Source organism: Natator depressus, chromosome 1, assembly GCF_965152275.1.
Source record: "Natator depressus isolate rNatDep1 chromosome 1, rNatDep2.hap1, whole genome shotgun sequence".
Lineage (NCBI taxonomy): Eukaryota > Metazoa > Chordata > Testudines > Cheloniidae > Natator > Natator depressus.
The window spans coordinates 155,617,747-155,632,145 of record NC_134234.1 but is presented as its reverse complement, the minus strand read 5'-3'; the positions used below and the strand labels follow the sequence as shown (position 1 = coordinate 155,632,145).

The 14,399-nt window shown below is 43.3% G+C and overlaps 1 protein-coding gene across 1 annotated transcript in view; it reads left to right on the top strand.

Moving 5' to 3' along the window:
• PDE9A (phosphodiesterase 9A) overlaps positions 1-14,399 on the top strand; it is an 81,756-nt gene that overhangs the window by 46,460 nt on the left and 20,897 nt on the right. The window contains exons 8-9 of the mRNA XM_074969494.1: positions 5,141-5,222; positions 7,517-7,591. Coding sequence (XP_074825595.1) covers positions 5,141-5,222; positions 7,517-7,591 — 157 coding nt within the window. The remainder of the gene's footprint in view (positions 1-5,140; positions 5,223-7,516; positions 7,592-14,399) is intronic.

Sequence of the window (14,399 nt, the reverse complement as noted above, 5' to 3'; positions counted from 1 at the left end):
ATGTTAATGCTACCTTAAGGTTGCACAGTGAATATCACACCAAAATTAGGAAATGCAAAACTTATTGTTCTAACCTCAGTCTTGACTCGTTTGTGCTGCACATCCTGTTGTTTTGTGGTCTATATTTTGTAATATGAGCAGCAATAGAGTAAGCTGTCCATTTAACCAGAAAATCAGAAATAGAAAATACTACATACATTCAATGTAGTCAAGTTAACATTGCTGTGGGACCGAAATGTTGTCTTTTTGTGGTTTTAACTGGGCAGTCATAAGGCTGATTTAACACAGGTTTTTTGCATTTAAGTAAGTAGGCTTTAAAAGAAAGAATGAACTTGCTTGTGCTTAATAATGTGACGATTTAAATGCACCCAATTGGAATGTGGAGTTCACACCTCCTTGAAGTCGGTGGTGCACCAGAGAGGTGAGATCCCATCTTTGCTGTTGCGGTTGTTCTGCAAGGCTGCAGATCTGTAACAGCTGCATCTTTGCAATAGAAAAAGATAGAAATTTGGGGCCTGCCTCACCATGGCAAAAGTCCAGTTTTATGTTGATGTGATGCCGTTGAAATCAATGTGTTAAAGAGTATGAAAGGTGAAAAAAATAAAATCAAATTGTTTTTTTTCATTTACTGCTGATTGATGGTGGTTGGTCAAGGCACCCTGGTTCCCCTAAGGTCAGAGGGACCTGTGCCAGCAGGGGCCACTGTTCAGAGGTAGTGGTAACTATAGTCAGCGACTGTTGGTCTTCTTGAGTTCTTTTTGGCCAATCTTGGGCTAACCCCAGTTGATTCTTTTCTCTCCCTTTATTCCCAGCGAGGTGTAAGGAGCAGCTTTAATTACCTAGTTACTGTCAAATCACAGTTACATTTAACCTTGAAGCCCTCTGCTTCAAAAGCATGGGCTCCTGGCCAATTCACTACACTGTTATCCCCATTTTACAGATGAGGAAGACGAGGTTGAGAGACAATCTGACAGGATCATGTAGTAAATCTGGGTATGTCTACACAGCAAAGAAAAAAACCGTGGCTGGTCCATGCAGGGCTAGGGCTGCAGTACTGGTTCATTGCTGTATTGACTGCTGGGCTCTGGCTGGAGCCCGGGATCTAGGACCCTCCCACCTCTCAGGGTTCTAGAGCCAGACCACAGCCCGAGCCCGGAAGCCTCTGCAGCGATGAAACAGCCCCGCAGCCTGAGCCCTGCAAGCCTAAATTGGCTGGCACGGGGCAGCCACGGGTTTTTCTTTGCAGTGTAGACATACCCCCAGTGGCAGGGCCAGGATTAGAATCCAGGTCTCCTGATTCTCCATCGTGTACTTTAATCACAAGATCATCCTTCCGACCATAATACTTACTTAACTTACATGAGTATTACGAGACTTGATGAGTGGAGTTGACCACTTTGACATCTTCAGGAGAAAAACACTGTAAAAGTGAAAAATTAATTATTTGTATTAATTAATTGCTTTTACTTTAATTGAGACCACTTACATCTCAGATTCTCCATTAAACGTATGGCTGCAGCAAGGAATCCCACAAACACACATACTCCCTCTCCCACATCATCAAGGTAAAAGAAAAGTATCAGCTTACTCATTCTTATTTTTAGACGGAAGACTGAGGTCCAAGCCGAATGACCTAAAAGCGTGCATAATAAGCCACCCACTGTAGTCATCAGCCTAAACAGATGGCTCTTGCATCAGCAGCTGGACCTGAGCTGGACCAGAATATAATCAAAGATCCCAGTGAATTGCTTTGGTTTTCTAAAGCAAGGAAAGTCTGCTCCTTGTGTGGCATTGTCCTGAAGAAGGACCCCCACTGAAGTTGTTGAGTAATTACAAGTAGCTACCAGTTTCCCTAGCAACCATGGCTCAGCTGGAGCAATGACATGAAGGAGTGTTGACTCAGTGCAAGAGGAGCTTCATCCTTGAGTTGCTAAGCAAACAAGCCCTCCCCACGGCATGAGGGGTCTAAAAAAGACATCCAAGAGCAACGTAGTGGTTTTCTTTGCACTTCATCCAGCCTTCGTACCACAGTATTTCATTCACTACACAGTTTATTAAAATGTATATAGACATAGTCATATTTTAATGGTATAGAATAGAATAGTAATGCTCAACGTATATGTTCTTAAAATGCCCCTCCTGGAGTGTCATCACATACAGTTAGAAGCACATCAGCTTCTTCAAAGAAGAGGAGCAAAGCTCCCTTCCCCTTACCCACACACTAAGGGTCAGATTGTTAATGCAGGCCCCTATTTTTTGCACCTGCAGCTTGTAGAGGCTAATAACATGAGGATGCTTGTGGGGTATAATTTAGGTAATGCATATACGTAAGTGCTTGATTATGTCCTGGCATTGGTGCAAGTTACAGCAACATGAAGGCTGCTCCATGCTGCTCTGCCCTCCCCCCAATAGCTACTTTCAGCCAGGTGCAGGGATGGTGGGACCGCACCACCTTTTCTCCTATCATACCCCTAGCACAGGGGCTTGGAGGAGTGTGGCTTATGAGCCATTAATGTGCCTGTCCTCCACCTGGGGATTCCCCCTACACTAGACAGGAGAAACTGGTTAATCTGAGTTTACAGAGTTTAGTACCCCCTCAAACTGCACAAATCAGCTGTGGGCTAGTGATGAATCCGGCCTAGAGATTCCCATTTCTATAGCAGGCTCTGATAATGAGGAAGGCCGTTCTTGTGGTTAATGCATTGGACTGCATCTCAAGAGATGTGGGGTCAGCTCCATGTTCTGCCATAGGCTTTCTCTGTGACCCTGGGCAAGTCACTTAAGGTTAGATCCACAAGGGGATTTAGGCACCTAACTGCTACTTCAGGTGCTTAAGGCCAAAATTTAGATCCTCAAAACCCGCACTCGGCTACTGCTTAACCCTGTAGGTACCTCAGTTTCCGAGGTGCCTAAAAATCTGGCAGCAGGCATGGGCACAGCTGCTGAAGTTCTGACACGTCACTCACACTTAAACTCTGATGGGATCTTCAAACCAGGTGTTTCCCACTATCTCGCCTGTGGAGCCTAACCTTGTAGGTGTGCTCAGATGGAGCCTTGGAGCAGGCCTACCATAGAATCATAAAATCATAGAAGATTAGGGTTGGAAGAGACCTCAGGAGGTCATCTAGTCTAATCCCCTGCTCAAAGCAGGACCAACCCCAACTAAATCATCCCAGCCAGGGCTTTGTCAAGCACTGAGCACCCCTGGGGCCTGGAGGAAGCCAGCACCTGTGGGAGCAGGATCACAGTTGTGAATTCCAAATGGATATAGGTACCAACCTCTGGGCCAGAGTTAGGCGCCTAAGTCCCTGAGAGGGGTAGGGCCGAGGCCAAATCCCTCTCCTTGGTATTTCCTATTGGCTAGCTTAGGCCACTCCCTATTCAAGGTGCTGGCTTTTGTAGATCCCATTTCTGGGCACCTAACTCTCCTCATGCATTGTATAGGGAGCCTGAGCATCTGACTTGGAGCTGTGGGCTCAAGTGGGAGGCAGAGCACCTGAAGTTAGGAGATGCAATGCTAAGCCTAAATCCCCTTTGTGGATCTAGCCATTGGTTTCTCTGCACCTCAGCACCCTGCCTGTAAAACTGGAATAATAGTTCCTTTCTTCTGTACTTAGTCCGTCTTGTGTATTTAGATTGTAAATTCTTTGGAGCAAGGACTGTCTTATTCAGTGTTCATACAATGCCATCACCATGGAGTCCCAATCTCAGCTGGGACCTCTAGGAGCTACTACAATACAAAGAGTAATACTATTAATGTTCATGAACTGATTGATTTCTTAGGACTGTTTTGGACAATCTCTGACCTCACCAGTGATACTGCTAATGCATAAAGCCCTTGTTAGTATTCAGTACTGATCACCATCAACCAAAAGCCAAAATTGCTTTGCAAAGAATACAAAATACAGCAACAGAGATGATAGCAAACATCAAAGTTACAAGGAAGAAGTTAGAGGATTGGGATATTCACACTGGAATAGAGGAAACGTTGTGACATAATAGAAATTTCCAAAATTATGAAAGGAAGAAACAAAGTTGATAGGTTGTTTTGATTTTGTTGGGTTTTGGTTTTTTAGTTTTTTGGATTTGGGTTTTTTTTAGTTTTCTTTGTTTTTTGCTTTTTGTTTTACTATTGAGTGTTTTTAAAATAAAAAGGGATAATCTAAACATTAGGAATCTAGGAGTGAAAGCTAAACTCAAGCAGAACTATTTTACATAAAAGATAATAAAGATATTGAATCGGTTGAATTGAAAGGTTTTTCGCCTTCCTCTGCAGCGTGGGGCACGGGTCATTTGCTGGAGGATTCTCTGCACCTTGAAGTCTTTAAACCACGATTTGAGGACTTCAATAGCTCAGACATAGGTCAGGGGTTTGTTACAGGAGTGGGTGGATGAGATTCTGTGGCCTGCGTTGTGCAGGAGGTCAGACTAGACGATCATAATGGTCCCTTCTTAAAGATCTTAAAGTCTATGATTCTATTAAAGATGATTAAATTAAAGAGTATGAATGAATTTCAGATACACCTACATTTGTTTCCAGAGAGTTTCTTAGTTATTATGGTGGCCTCAATTATATATTGCCTCATACAGAGGCAAGAATGACTTGGCCCTGATTCTTTCTTATGATTAGAGAAAATGAGATTGTTAGGTGAGATTGGGAAGCTGTGTAACTCTAAGGATATGTCCACACTGCATTGTAAAGCCAGGTCTGTGGGACCTTCGCTTGTGGGTTTGGTGTTTCCAAACCTACACTTCAGCTTCCGCACTGCGTTGTAAACCTGGGTTTACATCCATGTGGCACCACACAGGTCTTCTGACTTGGGTCTGCAGCTTGAGCTTCATCCACGTTGCAAAATCACAGGGCTTGGACCTCAGTCACAGCAGAACTTGGGCTCGGAGCCACCCCCTAGCTGGTCCTAAGATCCAGGTCCTGAGTGCTCGCTGACCTGAGTTAAACTGATTTGTGTGTGAATGGAAGTGGGGCTTGGGCTCAAACCTGAGTTAGTACCCAGGCTTAAGATGCAGTGTAGACATACCCTCTATGTGACCACATACCAAGATATTTTATTATATTCAGTGCTACTCAAGAGAATGCACCTGCTGTTGTCCCAATGCTGAGTGCTGAATTTTTCATTTGCAGGACCAGCTGTCCCTGTAAGTACAGCTTCTTAGATGAAAACAAGAAGCTGGCACCCCGAAGGGACGTACCATCCTATCCAAAGGTACCAAAAGATGTACTTTGTTATCAGGATGTTAATTAAAAGAGCATGCCTTCCTATGAGAAGCTGGAATACAATGCATGACTTCACATCACTCTATAGCTTAATTGTTTAGATCAGTGATTCCCAAACTTTTTCCCATCAAGGACCCTTTGGCATCTGACTAGCTAACTGTCCGGGACCCCTTTCATATCCTGTACTATTGGAACAACCCCACCAGTGTGGGAACACCCCTGCCAGCGTGACCTGTCACGCACAGTCTGCGAAGGCCACACTGTGCTGAGGATGTCATTTTGAGAACAAAATGGCATCCTCCATGCAGCAAAAATACCACAATGCTGCTTCAGCATGTTCCGGCCCTGGCTTAAGGGTGGGACTCCCATGTGACCCACAGAAAATCCCCCAGAGTCCGGGGACACCACTTTGGGAACCACTGGTGTAGATCAAGGGCCTAATCCAAAAACCCTGGAAGCCAATAGAAAGACTCCCATTGATTTCAATGGGTTTGAAATCCGACCCTCAATATTTGGAATCTCATTAAAGCTGAAAATGTTACTGAATTCCTGAAATTTGTCGAACATTTCGTGTTCTGTTTTATCTAATGATACTTAGTCTGCAGGCTCAGAACAAGATTTATTATAGTCTAGAACTTTATTCCCTATTCTGTAATGGCGCCTCTACTTTTTTACCTCTCAGTGAATTATTTTTCAGTTAAAGTAATTTATGTAGTCCTGGCATCTGTCTCTTGAAAATAGATTTAATGAGCTGTAAAATGTCATTTCCATTTTGGCTTTGCTTAAATTTATGTGTGTTGTTGACACTACTAACACATGCTTTCTCAAACTGCTCTACATTCCTTTGTTCCATGATACGGAAACTATACCTTAACCTTTTACCCACTGCTAGAATGCTTGGCTTCTGAGATTAACTATTACTGTAGAGAGTTGCACTAACTGAACACAGTGGTAAACTGTTGTTCCTTTCTGCCTCGAGCCCAAGGCTTTTAATGGCTCGGTTTTAGGAGAAGTTCAGGTTTTGTTTGCTCTGTGTGTGACATTCGTTATGGCTTTAAATACTGGTGCGTGACCTCAGGCATGTTAGGAGGTGGCAGTTCACTTGAAAAAGATTTGGTAATTACAATGCTGTTATTAATGAATACATCAGTATTGCTAATTTACAGCTGTCTAGCAAAACTCTATACTACAAATAAAGTATAATGCAAATGCAAGATTACTTCCTTCCAGAGATGAAGAATTAATCCTCAAATGTAATTCTTGCTTGAATTAAATAACAATGGAGTGGCGCAGATCATTTCATTTATATTCTCAGTATATATACCAAAACTAATTATAGCCAATTATGGTAAGTGGACCAATTAAGATACTAGATTTATGTATTCCAAGAATATTTTGATCATGTTGTCTCAAAAACACGGTTCAATAGTGGTTAGATACCTTCAACATCTTCTAACACTCTAGAATTTTTTACAAATTGCCAGCCAACAAGTAACAGCCCAGAACACTGGGGGCCAATGCTTAAAGTGCTGTGAAAAAGTGTGGGGGGGGAGAGGTCTGTCATCCTCTCCACATCTGCCCATCTCCTGCCCACAAACTCCAAATCAATCCTGTCTCCCCAGCCCCACCACCACGACCACCAGCTCGGAGCTGCTGGTCTCTTTCTACTCCCTCCTCCCCTTCCCCTTCTGTGAGAACGGTGTCAGCTCCTGAGGGGAGGGAGAAAGAGCCTTACCTGTTTCCTGCAGCAGCTCTGCTTGGCTGCACTTCCCCAGGATGCGGGCAAGCAGGAAAAGCAAGCAATCAGAGGGGCTTTTCCCCCAGGGGTACTAAAAATGTGTACCCTAGGTGACCCAGCTTGCTTTTTAGAAATGTTATTTCCAGGGTCTGTGTTCTGTGCCAGCCCAGCACACTTTAAGTCCTGCAGGAGGCTGAGTTGGATTTTGTTTTGGAGCTCTGAGTACACAATAAACACATGCATAAACTTTGCTGCCTGGCACCTGATTGAAGTGTGGGAACACTTGAGAAAAACAACTGTTCAAAATAACAATATAAATCACCTGCAGTTAAATATTTCATTCCCCAAAATATGAAGAATTTAAGATTAAAACCAACAAGAGACAATGCATTTTACCCAGCCACGGCTGAGGCACTAAATTTTGGAAAACGAATTAATGGCATGCTGGAGAACTTCTGATGAGGGCAGAACGCAGCTCCCACAAAGACATGAGGGGAACTCAGTACTGTAGTAGTTAATAATAGACTCTGTCTTTTTGTCTACAGTACATGCTGTCTCAAGAGACCATAGAAGCACTTCGGAAACCAACGTTTGATGTCTGGCTGTGGGAGCCCAATGAGGTAATGAGGCAATGAGTAAACAAGTTGTTGGTACTTGTGGCTTATCCCATGACCGCACTGAGACGGTCAGGAAAGCCGTCTTTAGTATCTAGCAATGGAAGCCTAACGAAGGCAATGCAGAACAAAGACCTGGCCTACACTCAGGAATACCCTCTGTTCATCAACTGGCCACCGGAAGTCAATGAGACCACATGGGCGCTGACCCCAAAGTGTAGAAACGAATATGCAAGGAGTTGCACTGCCTGACTCATCATGCTTTACCCCACATACAAGTAGGGGTGCGCCTCGTTCACTCTGTCGAACAAACCCCTGTGTAACCCTTCTGCCCGTCAGAGTTGGCAGCAACAAGGGCCGGGTTCAATATCTAGGGGATCCATTCCAATAACACAATGCAAACCGGCTCGAGCCCCCACCCAGTGATCTGGGACAAATATATACCAACCCCGCTGGGTGCCTCCAAGAGGCAATACTTCCACTCTCGCAAGCACATAGTCTGAGTGTAGCAAAAAGCCTTTTAATAACAGAGAGAAACGATGTGGCATTATGTTGGGGAAACACCACCAACAGGATTCATAACACAACCCATGAGCAAAAAAAACCACCCCAAGCAAATTGGGACATGCCCCTTTCCCTTTGGTTCTTGAGTCCAGCAACCCCAAATCACCCAAAGTCCCAAAAGTCCAATGACCCAAAAGTCTCTGCCCCTGGTCAGGGCAGCCCCAGAGTTCAAAAGTTTATCTGCGGAGCTTTACCTCCCAACCTGGGTGGAGATGGGACGCGGGTAAGAGGCACCTTACATGATCTGAAGCTGACCGCCCCACAGCTCCATAGGCCTTCGCTCCGCTCCGCCAGCCGCCCCACGAACTCCTTCGCTCAGCTCCGCTCCGCTCCACGGCCCACCAACAGCTCCCGCCGTCCCACGAACTGCTCCACCAGCCGGTCCACAAGGCACTCCAGCCGTCCCGCAAACTGCTCCACAATATATCTTCAGGCTCCCCCACTACTTAACACAACGCTCAGTGATTTCAGCTCTTAGGCGAATTCAGCTTGTAGTAGGGGAGCCTCAGTGCTGGTGCACTGTTAGCCCAAAGTGAGCTCAGCAGCCTGTAACTAGACTTCTAATGAAATCAAAATTAGCTCTGATATTCCACAGTGGAGAGAGGAGGAAGTGCAATTAGCATGTAAGACCCTCACCAAGGGGCCCATGCCACCAAATATTAATACTTGTCCCCAGCCTCTCTCAATTCACAGAGTTTTGGAACCCATGACCCTTGCCTAGCGAGTGCCACTTAGTTGATGGTGAGTGCTTCCATCATAACAAAAGGCCAAGTACAGTAGCTATCTCCAGGTAAAAACACCCCCTTTTAAGCAGTGAAGGCATAGCCTCAGTGCAGAGAAGGGCATGCAGATGTAAGCAGTGTCAGGATGAGCTCCACCCTGACATCTGGTGGTGAGGTGTGGCAAGTTGTGGAAAAGAACTTCAGGGGCTGATCTCATTTGCATAGGCACACCCACCCCGCCTAGAATGAGGCCATAGCTGCCCAAATGGTCACTTTGGCTGCTGTGGGATCCCCAGTGTCTCTGTTATTGGGGCAGGAAGAATAAATTGTTATTACCCTGATTATGGGAACTGGGCTGGAGCTTGAGCTCTGGGACCCTCCCACCTCGCAAGGTCCTAAAGCCTGGGCTCATGCCCGAGCCCAAATGTCTATACCGCAATTAAACAGCCCCTGAGCCTGAGCCCCGTGAACCCAAGTGAACTGGCACTGGGCAGCCATAAGCATCTAATTGCAGTGTAGACATTATCCTTAGAGATCAGCAACTGAGGGGGTACACCAATTGCTGGATCAGTGCTATTCCCAAAGGTACACAAGGCCAAAAATATCCACTCGAGAAAGTTTTGTTTTTTCCTTTTCAGATCCCCTTACCTAATATATATTTTCATGACTCCTCAGCTTTTAAGTTGAAATTTGCTGTTTTAAACATAGAATTGGTGGATCCAGGTAATATGCCTGAAATCTAATTCTTTACTGAGTGAATCATTCTGGAGTGCAATAATTTTTGTTCCCTAAAGGTGCCAAATAGATTGTCCTTATTATAGAACTCCTTGTTTATTTCTTCATAGTCCAAATATTGGTAATGTCATTCAAGGACAAGTGCAACAAAGTTAATGCCAGCCTGTGTTCTTTCATGCCCTCTAGTATGAGTCTATCCCTGTTCAGCAAAGCACTTAAGCACATGCTTAACTTTAAGTGACCAATCCCTTGAAATCAATGACACTACTTTCCTGCACAATATTAAACAAGTATTTAGGTGCTTTGCTGAATCAGGGTCTGGGGGCAGACATTGATTTGTATGCTCCTGTACAGGGATGTTGGTGTGCAATACATTCAGAGGAGATGCAAATCTAAGTGCACAGCATATTATTATTATTTATTAATCATCATCATCTGTGTTATGGAAGCTCCCAGGGGGCCCATTGTGCCAACTACTGTAGAAACACAAAGGAAAAGGATGCCCCTTTTGTGGAAAGTTATAATGTGAAACAAGATTCAACAAATGGATGTAACAAATGATAGCCCGGAAAGGGAGAAGAAGGACGTAACTAGATCAGTACAATAGCAACAACAAAAAAGGAGAGAGAATGGAGTTGCAAACTAGCAGCACAAATCCATCTTCAAAGAAGTGTTATGCGAACAGGAGCCATTCTGCTTCAGAATCGCTAGATGAACATATTCCATGATGAAGCAAATTTCCAAAGATTAAAAAAATCCCAACATAAATAATGACAGGTTTCAGAGTAGCAGCCGTGTTAGTCTGTATTCATGAAAAGAACAGGAGGACTTGTGGCACCTTAGAGACTAACCAATTTATTTGAGCATGAGCTTTCATGAGCTACAGTATCCGATGAAGTGAGCTGTAGCTCACGAGAGCTTATACTCAGATAAATTGGTTAGTCTCTAAGGTGCCACAAGTACTCCTTTTCTTTTAACATGAATAATGTTCTTCATTCAGTTTCTTTGTTAACATACTTCCAGTTGGTAGGAGTAACAGCAGGACTTTTATGTGGGTTCAGAGTTCAGTCTCCTGTTGGTTGTTAGAATATATAGCCATGCACATTCACATGGAAGGTAACAGCATTTTCACCACACACTTCTTGCCAGTTTGAGGGAGATTCTTTATGGTTATTTTTTTTCCAGGCACCTGTAGTTAAGCATCAAAGTCATTTACTTGTCAGGCAAAATGACTTACCCACCATCTTAAAGATATCTAGCCTGTGGTGTTTTTACTGCCCTAAGAATTACAACGTGCCAGGTGGATCATAAAAATGTTGGCAGATTGTTTAGCAGACCATTAATAAAGAGTAGGACTAGGGAAAAAAGCATTATCCATGGATTTTTGTACACTGAGGCACAGTATTTTAACAGCGTAACTCATTCATTGTAATGAGATCCATTACATTGTGGCATGCACACTGATAGCATGAGGGTATGGAGATTAGGAACATACCATATGCGGGACTTAGGCTCAAAAACAATCACACAAACCACTGTGGGTACAATACCATATGGTAATGTCTGTTGACATTTTTACCCTTTTGACTCTGTTTTGTGTTTACATGAATCATTTCAATTATGTTAACGCTTACTTAACAGTAAGTGGTGGTTTATGTGGCTGATTTTGAGCAAGTGGGTTGTAAATCACCATGCTAGAGTGTAACCAGTGCGTAAGGCAATAACGTAATAGTTTGGTCTACAGTATTTCATCAACCCACCTGGAGAATCTCTTGCTCCCTGAGGAATATATGACAATATAATCATATTTTGTCCACTGGGGCTAAAACCTAGCCTTCTCTTATGCAGTAGTAACTTGGGTGTTAGCCCCTTGTTCCCTTCTAAAGCAGCTTACCTGATCAGTCCTGAGGACTGTCGAGCTATATGCAGAAGGAGGACAAAGAAACGAGGTGACCATTTTCTGTTTGGATTTATGGAGCTGCTCAGGAGATAGGGCACACTCATATATTGACTTCCTGCCCCACTTTCTCCTCACACTGAGTATCTCTGTGAATTTGTTGTCCCATCTCTCCCCAGACAGGGCTAGCAGACTATCAGAAGTTATTGCAGCCATGGGGCTTCAAATACCTCACCAGGAGCTTCCCCATGGAGATTGAGAGGAACCAGAATGGCTCCTCGCTCCAAGCCTTTAATGGGTGCCCGTGTCTTTGTAGAGGGGTACCATGCTGCATATATATTTTAAACCCATGTTATTCCTTACATCCTTGAACTGGTCCATAAAGGTCAGTACCTTTTTCAAATCCCTTCTCAAAAGCCACCTCTTCCACAGTGCTTACAATGTATCTGCCAGCAGATGATGCCTAAGCTCAGCCCTGAAGGGAAAGGAAGGAAAGAAGCTTACCATATACCTGTACATTAACAAATCATATGTGAAAATTGTATATATTTTCAGTGTTGCCAACCCCAAATGTTCAAAAATCATAAGGCCCTCCCAAATCAAGAGATTTTTAAATTAATAAATGGGGGGTGGGGGGGGGGTTCTTTTCCTTCTGGCTTAACTCCCCTCTCCAAGATTCTCATGTTTTGTCCTGATTCCAGGAGCTGGAGCTTTAAGAAAAACTCCAAATATTGTGAGACTCACAATAAATCACAAAGAGTAGTCAACACTGTATTTTAGCGTTTCCTTCTCCCCCACCTTTTGTCTGCCACTTGTCTTCTTTGATCCCAATCCTGCAAGATATTCCTTGCTGGCAAACCACTGTGCCCAATGACTTCAATGGGGCTCTGTGCCAGCATCAGTGTGTCCCTTCTGCTCCCACCTTCACCCCCATTTACCAGCTAGCAGAATCAGGGCGTTAGACTGTAAACTCTGCAGGACAAGGTGTGTGTCTACATCTGTGTTTGTACAGTGCCTTGTACAGTGGAGCTCTGATCCATATTTGGCCTACGGGTGCTATCATAATATGAGTAATTGAACATAAATAATGTGCCAGCTTTTCAAAAGTACTCAGCATCCAGCAGCTCCTCGAGGGAGCTTGTCATTAACCTTAATGGGAGCTACTGGGTGTACATTTGCAAAACTGGCCACTTCATTTAGGTGCCTTAATTGAAGCTGAGCACTTGAAAATCTGGCCCAATTATATAACCTGTAAATTGGCAAATTTGTTAGGCAGGGGTGTGGACAGGTTGTGTAGCATCTCCATAATGTCATCATCCAGGGCAAAAATGTGACAGACAGACATAAAATATAGAATAGATGTGCAGTATTTATAAATTAAAATTTTTCTGTCTGTACTAAAAGTTTGAATTTTCTGAATTTTGTGTCTGCAGAATGTTAACCCTATTGTTGTCATTTTGCATTATATTTCCCTTATTTTAATATTATTCATACAAAATAGAAAAAGAAATATAAGAAAAAAATGGAGGAGATCCTTTACTGAACCAAAACATTTAATTTGCCAAGATCCAAATATACGCCTGCTGGATAATTGCACTAGATGCAGTTCAATCATTAAGGAAAATGAAGCTCAGCAAATGTGAAGTCTGCTGCTTGTTTCATTAGCAAAGAGTGAAGTGGAATGCAGGTGAAGTTGAATAAATGGAACTTTATTAAACCTTGTGCCCTGCTCTGTCCATGTGGCTGATTAGCTTCCAACCAACCTCCCTGCATTGTCTGTTCTGGTGTCTCATCTAAAACAGGCCCTCCTGGGCACATGGGCCCTCTGACTCCAGTTCCACTGATAATGATCCCCTGCTTTCAATTTCTTAAGAACATAAGAACGGCCATACTGGGTCAGACCAAACGTCCATCTAGCCCAGTATCCTGTCTTCCAGCCGTGGCCAATGCCAGGTGCCCCAGAGGGAATGAACAGAACAGGTAATCCTCAAGTGATCCATCCCCTGTCGCCCGTTCCCAGCTTCTGGCAAACTATCCTGGCTAATGGCCATTGATGGGCCTATCCTTCATTAACTTATCTAGTTCTTTTTTTAACCCTGTTATAGTCTTGACCTTCACAACATCCTTTCATCTTCACATAAAATGTTCTACCTTGTTAACTAAAATCCTAGCATGGATGCAGTCATATTGATGATTTATAGTGGTATAGCTATACCAGTATGGGAAGGGAAATAAGCTGCACTGGCATTTTGTACCATTGTAACTGCATGCACACGAGCAGTTGTACAGGTATAACTGTTTTGGTAATAAATCACAACCCTAACTGACAAAATTATACCAGTACAACTTTTCAGTGTAGAACAGGCCTAAATCTTTGTTTCAGTAACAGGGTTTGTTTTGTTTGTTTGTTTTTTAATGTATCAAACAATATGTTCTGGCCTTGGGTACCAGGGAACCAAGCATGATACTGTAAAGCAAAATTGTGATGGTATTATCTGAGTACCCATCAGTCTTCTGAGATTTTGCTTGCAGTTTTGTGGGAAAACCTTTTAAATTCACATTTGAATGACCCAAAGCCAGCCGTAATGGAATTCTACTAAACATGATATTAAATTAAATATGAGCTGACAAACATAGGAAATTTCACTAAGGGAAGAAATTTTTCTGGGATGCTATGAGTGCCCAAAAAATAGGGGTTTAAAATTCAAATATCTCCTAGGGCATATTTATAACACTATTTCAATGTTACTATAATTGAGATGCAAAAACTGGGTCAGCCACTCTTAAACCAAGACCTAAGTAGCATATAAATAAGTTATTTTCTATAATATTTCCAGACACAACAAAATCTAGACTTGGAATGGCATAGCTGAGCTAGTTGTGTTCTGTTCTGAAA